The 14,123-nt window shown below is 51.6% G+C and overlaps 1 protein-coding gene across 1 annotated transcript in view; it reads left to right on the plus strand.

Moving 5' to 3' along the window:
* Positions 1-14,123, plus strand: part of STX18 (syntaxin 18) — a 123,361-nt gene that overhangs the window by 106,312 nt on the left and 2,926 nt on the right. The window contains 4 exon segments of the mRNA XM_032632447.1: positions 1,211-1,299; positions 10,060-10,118; positions 11,597-11,666; positions 14,040-14,120. Coding sequence (XP_032488338.1) covers positions 1,211-1,299; positions 10,060-10,118; positions 11,597-11,666; positions 14,040-14,120 — 299 coding nt within the window.

The raw sequence follows: 14,123 nt of genomic DNA on the forward strand, positions 1-14,123 counted from the left end.
TGCTCTGTCAGAGAGCTGGCCCATGTTTATGTGATCCCGGTCAAAGTGTTCTCTAGATTAAAAGTAAAATTACCGCCAGTCAGCAGCCCATGCCCAGGTTCCCGTCCTGGAGTACATCAAAATGCACCAAAGCATGGACTGGCACACGTACCATTGTACCAGCAGAAAACCCAAAGTAACCAAAGGTTTATCAGTGGAGTTACGGTTACACAGAAAATTCCTCACGGTGGGATGTCACGCGGCAATTAAAAGAGAAAGGCAGGGCCTCCCTGGGGGCGCAGTGGTTGGGAGTCCGCCTGCCGATGCAGGGACGCGGGTTCGTGACCCGGTCCGGGAGGATCCCACATGCCGCGGAGCGGCTGGGCCCATGAGCCATGGCTGCTGAGCCTGCACGTCCGGAGCCTGTGCTCCGCAACGGGAGAGGCCACAACAGTGAGAGGCCCGCGTACCGCAAAAAAAAAAAAAAAAGAACAAGGTAGATATATGTGGAATGACATTGGGTAATCACCCAGGTGCATTGTTAAGTTATAAAAAGCAAGTTTTAGAACAATGTGTTACCACTGATATCTTTGTGAAAAACACACTGCCACACACACAGAACTATAAATTATCTCTAGGCTGCGGAGGAGGCAGGGAACCGCATATCTGTGTGTGTATGTGTGTGTGTGAGTGTGCTGGATAGAGCCTGCGAGACTCCATCAAAGCACTGACAAACAGTGGTTACTTCTGGGAGGGGAATGGGATTGGCGTGGTATGTCATTTCCTCTATTTTTTATATATGTATATATATATATTTTTTAATGAAATTACCCATACATTTTGCAGTCTTTAAAAAGTAGAGGGAGGGGTATAAGCATACGAGTATGTGTTTTGAAGTCAAGTCCACTTGAAAACTGGTCCTGAAGAATGTCCATTTGGTTTGCGACCATTACTGAGATCAGGGCAATACTGAAACTGTGCATGGGTCCCCTCTATCCATACACACACACACACACACACACACACACACACACACACACACACAGACAGATCTTTACATTGTAAAGAGTCATGCTGCAGTGCTTGAATATTAACCAACAGTCGAATGTGGACGAAGCTCTATGATTTCCTTCCATCTCATGTTTTTAAATATGCCTGCATCCTAAGACAACCTATTCTAAAGTGAATATTTTGCCTTCTGCCTACTTTCAAATTTTTTTTTTTTTAACAGAAAAGATTCCGGCCGAAGCACAACCTGAATTGGGAACCTGGGGAGATGGGAAAGGTGAAGATGAATTATCCCCAGAAGAAATACAAATGGTAATGCTATTCTCTGCCTAATCATGTATTTTTAACTACTTTTAGTAAGAATATTTCATTGAGTAGGAGGTCATCCTAAATGCCCTTGCCCTAATTTTTATACTGAGTTTTAAAAATTATAAATAAATATTTTAGATCAATTTTCCACTTGATTTCCAGATTCTTAGTATGCTTTTCTTATGTTTAAAATTCGCAGTAGCTTAAAGAAGAAATTGCCTTGGAATAATTTTATTAATATTAGATGTCTTTTCAGTGGCAGTAAAATAGTCTTCTGTTCTAAATGGGTCTTTTATAATCGCTGCTATGGTGCTTTTTAATTGTTTGAATTACTGGTGCATGGTGATGTGAGGAAAGCATAAGTAATGGCTGAAGAATGAAAGAGTAACACCTTAACTGCGAATATCACTTCCTTTTATTTACCTGTCCCCTAGTTGCCAGTTGTAGTTTATTATCTCTGGGTGAGTTTCAAAAGAAAAGGGACAGATTTGGCCAGAGCCCCTACCTGTTCGTTTACAGCCGGGTCTATGCACAGCTGTCTGGACATCGGTGTGACAGAGCCACATGGAGTACATGTACCTGGGGTTGGGAACAGATGTGTCCTAGAGCTGCCCTGGTGGGATGCTGGCCTTGCCCAAAGAGCTGAGAAGCTGGTTCCCACATAGTCCCCCTCCAGTGGCTGTGCCTGGCAAATGACATCTTAATTTGCAGCTGTTTACGGTGGACAGAGCTTTTTAGTACTGGTTTTATCTGTGATAGTCTCAGTAATCACACTAAGAGGTGTTGGGACATTACTGTCTTCTTGTAACTTTGGCAAAAAGCAGTCGGCTCTCTTGTCCAAGGGCCCCTCATTAGTAAGTGGTTGAGTGGTTGAGCCACTTACTTGAGTGGCCGCAAGTAAGTGAGCCACTTACTTGGTTGAGTCAGCGGTCTCCTGATGTCTCCTGAAGAAGATAAGAGGTAGAGCTTCGAGCCATGGCTGTCGAGTGAGAGAGGCACCCATCTCCTCCCAGACCTCACACAGAGGCATTCGTGTCACCAAGCTCTTCACTCTTGTCTTCCTGTCCTACAGGCTCAGATGTTATGTCCTCAGAGAGTCCTTCCCCGACCACCTGGCCTGAAGTGGCCCCAGCCACTATGTCTGTGTGCCCACATCCTGCCCTCATCCCTCCACTAGAATACAAGTGCCCCGAGAGTGGAAATCTGTCTGCCTTCACTGCTGTGTTCCCAGAGCCTAGAGCAGGGGTGGGAACTGTTTGTTGAATGGATGAGTGACTTGGATGAATATAATATAAAAACTGTAGGTTGTTTTAAATGGTAAAGCAGGATCATCAGTAAGAACTACTAGAATATTCTATCTAAGTTATTATTATTATTTATATTTATGAACACCTTCTATGCACCAGGCCTTGTTTGTTTAATCTCGTAACAGTCTAGTGAAGTAGGAATTATCTCTCTTGTATAGTTGACGAAAATGTGGCACAAACTTCCAAAGCCCGTGCAAGGTCACAGAGCCGAGCACCTGAGCCATGCTCCGTGCCCCGAGCCCCGGCTCCAAACCCTGAGCTTGCTTCCCGCGTCACAGGTCATGTGAGTGCCCGCTGGGATCTGGTGGTCTAGGTGGGTGTAGCCTGCATAGGAGCACTGGCAGACTGACCTGGGCGGCCTGACAGAGGCTCACCAGCCCCAGCAAGGGGGCCAGGTCTGCTCTCTTGAGCGTTGGCTGCCGAGAGCATAAAGCTGGCTCGGAATCCTCTTGCTCTCGAGGCTTCCTGTTGCTTCCCCGCGCCTGACTGTGGGATTGAAACACGGGTGGCCCCTCACGGTGGGCTAATGACTGAGTGAGTTGACCCAAGATGGTGCCAGGCATACAGAAGGCACTCATAACTGAGTTCCCCCAGCCTTTCCCCTTCAGAGTGGCAGGTGTGCACAGAGGCAGGGCAGCCCTGGGCTGCACAGGGTCGGGGGGGCCTGGGCAGTGCTCACATGTGTGGGGAAGGGCTGTGGTGCGTGTGCTGCCCTCACGGCAGGATCAAAGGGCTATGCGGGGTGGCAGCTGCCGCTCCATGGAGTCTTCATACATATTTTATACTCAGGACTGTTTCACAAACATTCATTCACCCAGATGAGCAGTTTCCCCTTTAAGATCATCACCTTAGAAGCGTGACACTGATTCCAGTGATGACACCATTAGCCATGACTTTCCTGGGACTTGCTATGGGACTTGCCTCCCTCAGAGGCTGTGGGACTTTCTTTAGAACAAGAAGCAGAGCTATCTGTGCCCCTGATAGATAAAAATAATTCTGAGCTAAGGAAGTAACTCAAACACCTTAAAGTGGCCTGCCAGGCCCCTGCCTTCCTTCCACACCTCTGACTTGGAGTACATGCTCAGTGCCCCCCAGACCAGCAGGCACGTGACCCGGAGGCCTCGCAGTGTAGACTGCGGCAGTGTAGACTCCAGGCAGTAGCTGTGGCTGCCCAGTCAAGTAGAGAGAGGCTGAAGACGATGGCCAGGGAGTGGAAGTGAGAGCGGAGATGAGAGAGCTGCTGCGGGAAGTGGACTGGACCTGGTGATCCACTGGAGGGCAGCAGGGCGTGTGAAGAGAGTGAGGCAGGAGAAAGAGCCTGGAGCTTTGTGACCTGGGGAAGCAGGATGCCGGCAGTCAGGAAATGAGGACCTGGTCACGGACAGGAGGTGTCTGGTGGGCGCTGGGATCCCGGGCTTGGGGCTTGGGCTGGAGACGTGACTGTGGGATACACCTGAGGGCTGGTGTTTGAAACAGTGCATACAGGGGAGAGAAAGGCACAGCACATCACCCCGGGACACAACGCTGGAGGGAAGGCCCAGGGGGACAATTTGATCACGCTCCCTGATAGCCAAATGATGGCCAGAGTTTCTTAAAAGCTCATAGTTTTCCTTCAGCTTACACAAAATAACTTTATTATTGAAAATGGTGTCACGTTCCCCCGTATCATGTAACATGACCACCTATCTTTGCTAGAGATAAAAATATGTATAGTACTATCCCTTCATTAAGAGAGAATACATTTGTATTTAGGCAGAACTTAGCTTCCATTTAGGGCTTTTTAAAAAATACACTGCACCGCTTCATAAAGGAAGTAGCTAGAAGAATGGCAGTCAGTCGTTTGCCAGAGGACTTGCCTTCCCCGCAGGCAGTGGTGAGCAGCAGCAGCTTGTTAACCTGCACAGATGGGTGCTTGGAAGCTGCAGGATGCACGGGGGCTGGACCCGTGGAAGGCTGGCAGCAAGGATATCTGTGACCAGCTGATGCTTGGCCCCAGTGAGAGATGGCCCCAGTTAAGGGCTTTGGGACTTGACAGAGTTGGTTTTTAACCCTCTTTATGTCATTTACTGCCTGTGTGATTTGGGGGCAAGAAAATAAGCCTCACTGAACTTCAGCTTGGTAAGTTGACAGGATTGTCAGGAATACAGTCATGTATGTATGAGTGCCCAGGGAAGTGCAGGGCACGTAGCAGCTGCTCAGAGAATGTTCCCTCACAAACAGTGAGAGATCGTTGCTGGCCCCATGTGGTTCTGGGTTCCCTGCGCATGTTCCGAGTGTGATGTATGTAGCTGTTGCGTATGAGAAACACATGTTCATATCATAAGGCTCGTCTTTCCATAATGATGGTTGGTGCACCATGCTTTGTCCAAGCAGTGTCCAAATGAATGAAACATTGTCCAGAAACATGCCAGGGATCATTCCCAATAATGCTAGTTATTTCGGCGTCATGATATCAGTGACCTAAGCAATCAGAACCAGCAGGACCTCCCTAATTTTTATCGCGTAATTGCAAGAGGATGGGGCAGAAGGCTGTACTGTTCAGTACTTTTATGACAAGCTGTTTAATGTTCAGTTCACTTCTTTCTTAACTGGGGCTCATAGCTAAGTACCATGTCTTACAGTCTGACTGACCCGAACCTTATTTAAAAGGCTCAACCCTGAAAATGAAGAGAAAGAAATGCCATACTATTGGTTTGAAATTGGAAAGTGTTACAGCAAATTGTGGTCATAAGTCATAATCACTGTTCCTTGGGGTAAAATAATGAATTAAGCCCTATAATAGCAGTTTAATTCATTATTTCACCCATAGGAGCTGTTGTTACTCATTCCAGAATGGCTGCGGAGCATTGTATGACTCGCACGATACGTTTCCATGCATCACTCATGATGCAGGGATGTTAATGCCTTTGAGTTAATATAAGCAGATGTTTTGTGGTCAGGCTGAGCGGAACCAAATTGTTTTCTGATGCTACCCAGAGAAAATGCCTCCTTTCTAAGCCCACATTCATTTTACTTGCCTCCAGTGAAACCACTGCACTTAGTGATGTATTTCTTGGAATAATTTTTAAAGACATGAATGTGACTTCTGTTCTTCAGATCACATGAAAGGTGTCCCTAGCCCCTGTCCCCGGAGGTGGGCCCTTGGAAGCACCAGGGGGCTGGCTGGCAGGGCTTGTGGTCTGTGGCCAAGCTTGGCTTACACATTGAGAACAGGAGAATTGTTGATGGAATTTGAGCGCCACACAGGTGAATGCTGGGGCACAGACCCTGGGGAGGTTCACAGGGGCACAGGTGGGGGTCACGGTGAGGGTCCCAGAGCCACAAGTGTGAAGGTGTTTGGCACAGATAAAGCACAGCTAGAAGAGCCCAGAGTGGGCCTGGGCGGTGGTCTCCTGAGCCAAGGGGCAGACTGCCTTCTAGGCCAAGCCCCCTGTGGGTTCACAGTGTTGCTTCAGTGAACTGCTCGTAGGTCTTTGCAATGCACATCCTTCTCCTGGTCTCATCTGACGCTCAAAGGCCTTGGTAGGAATGATTTTCTTTTTAAAACTACAGTAAAGAGGATTAGATTAAAAAAGGATTTCTGTGACAATGTATTCACAATGTGGATCTGTATCCTTTAAACCAGATTATCAGCCCTTTTGGGGGGCCCTACTTGAAAGTCTGACTTACTTCCGAATGGAATAAAGCAGTTAAATGATACTGCCTGACGTGCATGTAACCGTCTCAGCCCGGTACCGTATGAGCGCTTAAGCATTTATTAATTTATGCTGCCCCATGTGGTAGGGACTGTTGCTGGGCCCCCAAGTCCTAGACTCTTAACCATGATGCCCACCACTGCTGTTGGGGGTCTGCGCTGAGGGAAAGCGCTGTGTGTTGCTGTGAGACCTAAGCAGTGTAGAGTGCAGTGGCGCAGAAGGACAGGCTGGCTGCCGCCATGCTCCTCCTCCATCATCCGGACCTCTCATCTCCCTTTCCTGGGACTCATGGAGATGGAGGACATGGCAGGTGTGTCGTCGCAGGGCCTGTAGGTCCCCCTGCCCTTGGTGCTGATCGTGGAGCCGAGGCTGCATTCAGCACCTTGGGAAGCCCCTGCCCGTGCGGGCTGCCAGTGAGCCCCAGGGAGCTCTGTGTGCCTGTGCTTCTCAGGCCTGAGAGGGTAGGAGACCAGTAGTGGCCCTCTAGAATTTGAAACCAGGGAGGGGGAAGGGGCCATCAAAGCATTTAATGACTCATTTTGCATATCCAGGATCTACTCCTGAAGAGATTAAATAACAGTAGTTAACGTCTATGGAGGTGAAGTTGGTAAGCAGCTTCCACGTAGCACGGATCTTCCTCCTAAGGACCCTACTGAGTACTACAATTATCCCCAGTTTAGTGATGGAGGCAGAGACACAGAGAGGTTAAGTTACCTGCCCAAGGGCATACAGCTTAGAAGATAAAGGAGCTGTCCCTCCCCACCCTCAGGATCAGGCAGGAAAGGATAAGAATAACCAACTACATCTGTTCACAAAGAGAAACTGACAGGCCACACAGAAGGCCAGTGACTGGGGCAGGGTCACCCAGGAAGTTCCCGTGAGGCCACGGGAACTGGGCCATCAAAGCCCCTGGCATATCCCCTACCTCCCCCCGCAGGCTGGCATTTGGTGGCTCCCTGCCTTACTCAGAGGATGAGAGGTGAGGTGTACAGGTTTGCTGCCCAGACAGTCTCGGAAACCTCCCTGCAGCCTGTGCGAGTGAATGCGGTCAGCATCCTGGCCGCCGCCTAACCTACCAGAGCATGGCCAGATCTCGTTAAATGGCTCCCTGTGGGAAACAGGTTTTGTTGGGTTTTTAAATGCGGTTTCATTGTTACTCCCAACCCCTGAATGGAGGCTGCTCTCCATGGATGTGGTCTGGCAAACCTCTCTCCTCAGCCCTTACCACTGCTTGATCCCTTGAGGCATTTGTTTCTCTCACTTCCTCCAGGAATGGGGAGTTTCTCAGGTGGCATCAAGAACCCATGGGTTGGAAGGAAGTCAGAGCCAGAATCTGATCCCACTCCTGACCCTGCTAACAGGAGCCCTTCAGAAGTAGCAATTACCAACCAAAAGAAAAAAAGTAACAATTACCAAGAGGCTTAAAAGAAAGCCAGGTGCCCTTAAATTGGGGAGGAAACAAACAGAAAGCTTTGTTCCCAAGGACCATTTCCAGTAATACACCACCTCAAACCCCTAGTTAATTTTGTTTAGGAACGGTTTAAAAGCATGAAAGGGCTGTAGATTTAAAAGGGTAGGGCCATATTATTGTTAGAAAAATTCAGAGAAAATGCCCCCTGCCACCCCCCCCCACCCCCCCCCGCAAAACCTGAGTAAAGTACCTGAGAGAATTAGTCAAATTAGCACCCACATGCTGAAGTAATTGTATTTTTTCGTATATATCAGACTCTTAAGTAACTGTTGACAGTTAACAGAGCTGATTCTTTCAGACTCAAAAGTGACGCTTTTATTCCCTTAAATAGCTTTTTTGACACATAATTAGAAGGGCCGTGGCAGTGCCCTGGCAGCGGCCAGCAAGGCAGCCTGCCAGTTGCCCCGGCCCTGCAGGAGGCTCCCCACCGCTCCGGCCTCCTGGAGCCTCGCCAACCCCGGCCTCTGAGGTGGCCTGGGGTGGAGTAGAGGCCTCTGTGCTTTGATGAGCGGCTGGTGCTGGGAACCCACGCCCTGTCGTGTTTCGGGCCCTTGTGCTGGGCTCGAGGTCCAGAGGAGAAAGACCACCCCACCCAGGAGGGGAGCCAGACCCCAAACAAGCGTGGGAGTGCAGTGATGGAGGCGAGAGCAGAGAAGCTTTAAAGAGAGGGGGATGGTGGAACATGATGAAACCTGCCCTGCTGCGTCTGATGACTAAGAAGGTGCCTATGCTGGGTTTCTAGGGACCAGCTGGAGTTCCCCAGCCAGAGGATGAATCCACCTTAGGCTGAGGGCTAGCCTGTGCAGAGATGAGGCAGGGGATGGCAGGAGATGCCCTTGGAGAGGCCTGGGGCGTAGCCAGCTCGTGCACCTGGCGTCAGACCTGATCTGCAGGGTGCAGGGGCAGGGCCGGCATGTGACTGACGGGATGGAGGGCAGACTGAAGACTATGAGAGATGAGGGCAGAACTTAGATAGCAGGGAAGGAACGAATACGGCAAGTGTGCCAAGTAAAACTGGCAGAGTAGGAAGGGAGGTTGCCGGCCGAGAGCCTCGCAGAGGGGCTGGAGGGAGAGGAAAAGGACTTGACGTTGAGGAGGCCCCGCTAGAGGAAGCCTCCCTGAGTGACGGGGTGCGGGAGTGAGCAAGGCGGAGGTAAGGGGTGCGGAGGGGCCGGCGGCTGTAACAAGGTTGCTGCGCGGGCAGGTGCGGAGGTGAGAGCACAGCCCCCCTCCCTGGTGGACCAAGCCCCTGTGTGTGGACAGCGGCCTTTTCCAATGTGTGTGGGTCCAATACGTTTCCCACCTGAGCGGCTCATAGTCGTGCAGACAGTTTGAGAAACACACAACTCGGTACAAGGCAGAAAATGGCTAATATTCTAAGGGATTTTGAGAAGATACCAGGCCACGGTTAGAAAAATGAGAAATAACCTTGAGCTCCAAGGCCCAGGACAGTATCATGGAGAAGGTGGCACGTGAGCTGGAAACACGTGGGACCCGTCGGGGAAGAGACGGAGGAGTGGACGCGTGAGGCCTGAGTCATCATCGTGGACGACAAGCTCCTCCTGGTCCCACGCCATGGCGGCGCTTCAGATGCGCGCCGTCCTCGCGTTTGACCAGTATCGAGCTGGCAGGATGGCTGGGAGAGCAGCTGTCCACCCTGCAGAGTTAGCTCAGCTCTGATGAACTCCCCGGGTGCTGGGGTGGTATACTTACCCAGACTAAGCCCCAAAGCCTGGTGCCATCCCAAGCACCGGGAATGCAGCTTCTCCAGCTCCCGGGCCTGTGTCCCTGTTGTGGTGACTGGCCAAGGCCAGGCTCTGCGATCAGACTGAGTCCCAGCGCGGTCCTGCCACTACCCTGATTCAGCACGGCCGCACAGCCTCACCGCTCCATTTAAAGAGGATGGTATCAGTAGGTCGTGAGGGCCCAGAGGGAGAGCAGGGCGGCCAGCCTAACGGGGCTGACCCACAGGCCTCCGCGCTCCCAATCAGAGTCGGCTTGCATGCTTGCGGTTCAAATGAGTGAGATGGAAAGTCCAGCCACAGGCAGCCTCGCTGCACTGCGGGGTTTCATTTTCTTCCTACGGCCTGGCTATCCTCACAGGAACACTCAGGGTCTTCCAGCAATGCTGCCACGATCCATGCTGGAAAGAGGGGCTCCACAGTGATTCTTAGAGGGCGGATCAAAGGTTTCTGCACAGGCACGCCTTGCTCGACACTTGCCTTTGGCTGTGGTGCTCTGAGACTCTAGTCAGTTTGTCCTCATCCTTAACGTGTTTGTTTCCTTACAGTTCGAACAAGAAAATCAGCGCCTGATTGGTGAAATGAACAGCCTGTTTGACGAAGTGAGGTATGTGTGTGGTTCCTTTGTGAGCCGATGGCCTAGTTTACAACTTTCCCCAAAACTAGGAACTTTAATTTACTCTGGTGCCCAGGCATCCACATGTGGCCCTTGGGCCAAATGTAGCGCCCCTCCTGCCATTTAGGGGGTAAAGGAAACTGCCTGAATTCACTGACTCCCCTCGACTTGTGGGCCTGTGAGATAACCCCACGGGCTGCTACGAGGCGCCCAGGTGCTGCTGCCCCATCCAGGAGGATCGGCTCATGATGGCAGATGACACCAAACCTAATGACCACTGCCACATGGGGGGCTAGTTACACTTAATTACTCTAAGATGAAAGGGAGACCTCGTGAGGGACGGCTCACAGAGGGAAGCCCTGCGGATGGCTCCACTGGGGTCCGGCTGCTCCCTCACCAGAGTGATCAGCCACGCAGAAGGCCCGTGGCCGTGGCCCACACAGGTATGGTTACCAGCCCTCCGGTGAAGGCACTCAGGCCTCTTGCCCTGGGAATGCCAGGAGCATTCTGAAAGGATGCGCCGAAACTCTTGTTGCACCATGGTCACTTCCCAAAAGAAGATGCATCCTGACGTTACGCTTGCGCAGCCCTGGAGACTGAGTGCAGGTGTTTCCCTCTGATCGCTGCCCCCGGCTCTTCCCCCTGTCTCTGCCTTCACAGGCGGGTCTCCCAGTCCTTCCTCAGAGATGGCGCTCTCCCCACCCTCACCCCTCCTTACTCTTCTCCCGTCTCCTCTCCTTCCCTCACCTGGTCTAGGGGGACTCGAGGCCTGAGTGACACAACTAGGGATCATCTCCCCATCGAACATTTCCGCTTCCTCCTGGGCTGGAGCTCAGCCGCTGCCTGTGCTAAAGCAGCTGTCAGCTCAGCCTCTAGACGTGCCCCTCCCGGCCCACCCCAGGGCCACCCTTGCCGCCCATGAAACGGGGAGAAGCCCGCACACTTAGTTGCTGATCCCAGCATGCGATGTTTTCTGCCAGAATCAGGTTTCCTTTCAAAGTTGGGTTGAGCGGTGAATGCACTCTTGCCCCTAACCTGCTGAGAGGTAACAAAGTTGGGTGACAACACATTCTGACGTTTTCTTTTGAATCCCCCCCATGTGTCACTGTGTTGCTAGGACGGGGCTCGGCATTAAAGGAGACTTGACTTTGTGTGACTGGGCGCAGCTGCGTGCCCCTGGCCCGGGCACTGGCTCAGGAGGCTGGGCCCTGGAGCCAGCCTATCCAGGGGGGCGGGGTGGGTTTCCAAACAGTCCAGTATGCCCCAGTAAGCTGAGGGATGTTAAAGGGGAACCAGTAAGGAGAGTGAATCTTCCTCTGCCCGTGTTCTCCTTCCCTGAGCCTGACGCGGCGTCCCCTCCCTCTCTCGTGCCTTCACTTAGAAGAGACGACTTCTTTAGAAATGTGTGACACTGCTGTTAAGATCGCCAAGTACTAATAGTTAATGTGTAATCTGTTTTTTTTATGAAGGCAAATCGAAGGGAAAGTGGTTGAAATTTCCAGACTCCAAGAGATATTCACAGAGAAGGTTTTACAACAAGTAAGAAAAAATATAGTGGTTTTAAGATTTAGCTTAAAATGGGGATATACTAAGAACTCGGGACATTTCTTCTGAGGTCGTTGGGCCTCTGCAGCTGTGTGCCCGGAGCCTCCCCTTCCCCGGGAGCAGCCTCTGCAGTCCGGGGCAGCTCCCCACACGCCCCAGCCCTGTGCAGCGGAGCACGTGGGGGAGGGAGGCGGCTAGGTTTTGGTTCTGGATGTCCTCTGGGAAGCTGGGGAGCCTCTCTGAACTACAGTTTTTTCATCTGTAAAATAGAGTGGCCCTTGCATGGTTGTCGTAAGGCTCCGAGAATAACCCATGGAAAGCACCCAGCACGGTGCGTGAGTAGTAGCTTTTCAGTCAGCGGTGTTACAAGCTCAGACTTGGCCCTCTCAAATGCCGCGTCCCCGCCACCTCAGGTGTCCCGTCCTCACAGGAAATGTGACTGTCCTCATACATGGATTTTCATGTCATTTCTACCTGCCTACAGTTCTGAAATTCTTCCAGCAGCCACTAACTGGCAAAATTTTCAGACACCTGATAAATTCTCCCTGTTGTTTTTAGTATCCACAGACTGGAAGAGTTTGAAAGACAAAATTATTTTTCTTCACTGTGTTATTAGACTGGGCTGCTTGGCTTAAGATACTCCACTCACAAGATGCCCCCTAAACCACACAGCCAGTCAAATCATTGCACGTTGGGTACACAAGGTGGTTCACAGGAGGTGCCCTTTTCACTAGCGTGTTGCAGGAACCATTCTAATATGTATCTGCTAAGCCTTCACTTGGAAGCCTGATGGCCATCAGTTCAGCCTCCGGACACAGAAAACAGCTCAGTCAGACGTCTCCCCCTCAGAGCACCCACTTGTCCTTAGAGGCAGCTCGGCGTGGCGGGAGGAGCTCAGAGCCCAGGTGGAGTCAGACAGACGGCCCCCACCCGGTTCCCCGTCATGCATCACGTGACGTGAGCCCTTTCCCCCTCAGCAAAGCGGGGCTGAGGTCACCTGCGTCACTCTCAGGGGTGGCGGATGGGATCCGGGCCCCCTCAGGCTCTCAGTCCTGGAACCAGGAGCCGTTGTTTGTGGGCACGGCTGTGGCAGACCTGGGTAATGCACTGTTCACTAGCGCGGCCAGAGCCACGGGCCAGGGGCCTTCACTACAGCAGGGCTGCTTACATGCAGCAAAGTACTCTGAGGTCCTGGGGCCCAAGTGCACTAAAAGCCCTTACTTTGCACGACCATTTCTTCTGCTCCTACACTCAGCCCAGCCACTGAGGAGCACTGATTGCCCTTCACATTTGATTCTCAGTTGGGGGCTGGTTCTCGGTTAGGAAGCAGCAGTCCCGGGGTTCTGGACATGTGCCCCAGGAGGTGGCAGAGAGCCACTCAGGGCCCCACCCTGTGTCACCCCCAGGGCTCTGGGCCTCGACCTGGGAGGGATTTGCAGAGCACAGGCTGAGCCCTGCCTGGCTCCCTCGGGGTTTCTAAGACCTGAGAAGAGCTGAGTCTGTCTGGGCTTCCTCATCTATGTTGCAAGGTGATTCTTACCCACCCTCTCATGGGAACAGTGGCCGTGGTCAGCCAGCTCCCACTTGGAGATTCTCTAAAAAAAACCGAGATTTTGGAGCAAAGCAGTCCTTGGCCCTCAAGTCCTTAGACTATGTGGCATTCACTGCTGGGAATCGGATGGCTGAAGGTCGATTTCCTCTCTGCGGTACTGTATCAGTCAGGTTTCCCTAAAACCCACACTCGTCTATATTCCCTCCCCACCGCCTAGAGGGAGAGATAGGCCTGCTCCTTAGACCTCAGTGTGGTTCGCAGCCGGTGCAGGGGTGCAATGGTGGGTGATTAGCCACCCACTCCTGTGTAAGCCCAGGATCCCATGTTTAAGCTTTCCCAGTATTTGGAGTAAAATTTTTGCAAACATCCTGCATACCATTTTGATTTTTAAGTTTTAGCTTTTTTTTTTTTTTAAGAGAGAGAAAATGGTGATATACAAAGTGCCACTTTGAAGCTAGCACGTATGTTTTAGAGCCACATGTGCTTTGAAGCCCCTGGCATGTGGTGGCCACTCGGCGATTGAACTCTTCCCGTCCAGTGAGTGGAGGAAGGCGGCCAGCCGGGGTGGAGGGAGCACAGGCACCGGGTCCAGTCCCAGTCCTGCAGCTTGGGTGCTGTGTGACTTTGGGTTTCTCTATGCTTTGTTTCCCTCTTGTAAATGAGAGTGTTGCCTACCTGTCGGGTGCTATGAGGACCCATGGGTTCATGGTGTGTAAAGCCCCAGCACTTAGTAAGTGGCAGCTAGTTACTATCGTGACATACACTCGGCGAAGGAGGTGGCAGTTGTATTTATCTGCTGTTCTCTTCCCCGACAGGAAGCTGAGATTGACAGTATTCACCAATTAGTAGTAGGAGCAACTGAGAATATCAAGGAGGGCAATGAAGACATCAGAGAGGTG

Source organism: Phocoena sinus, chromosome 5 (genome assembly GCF_008692025.1).
Source record: "Phocoena sinus isolate mPhoSin1 chromosome 5, mPhoSin1.pri, whole genome shotgun sequence".
Taxonomy (NCBI): Eukaryota; Metazoa; Chordata; class Mammalia; order Artiodactyla; family Phocoenidae; genus Phocoena; species Phocoena sinus.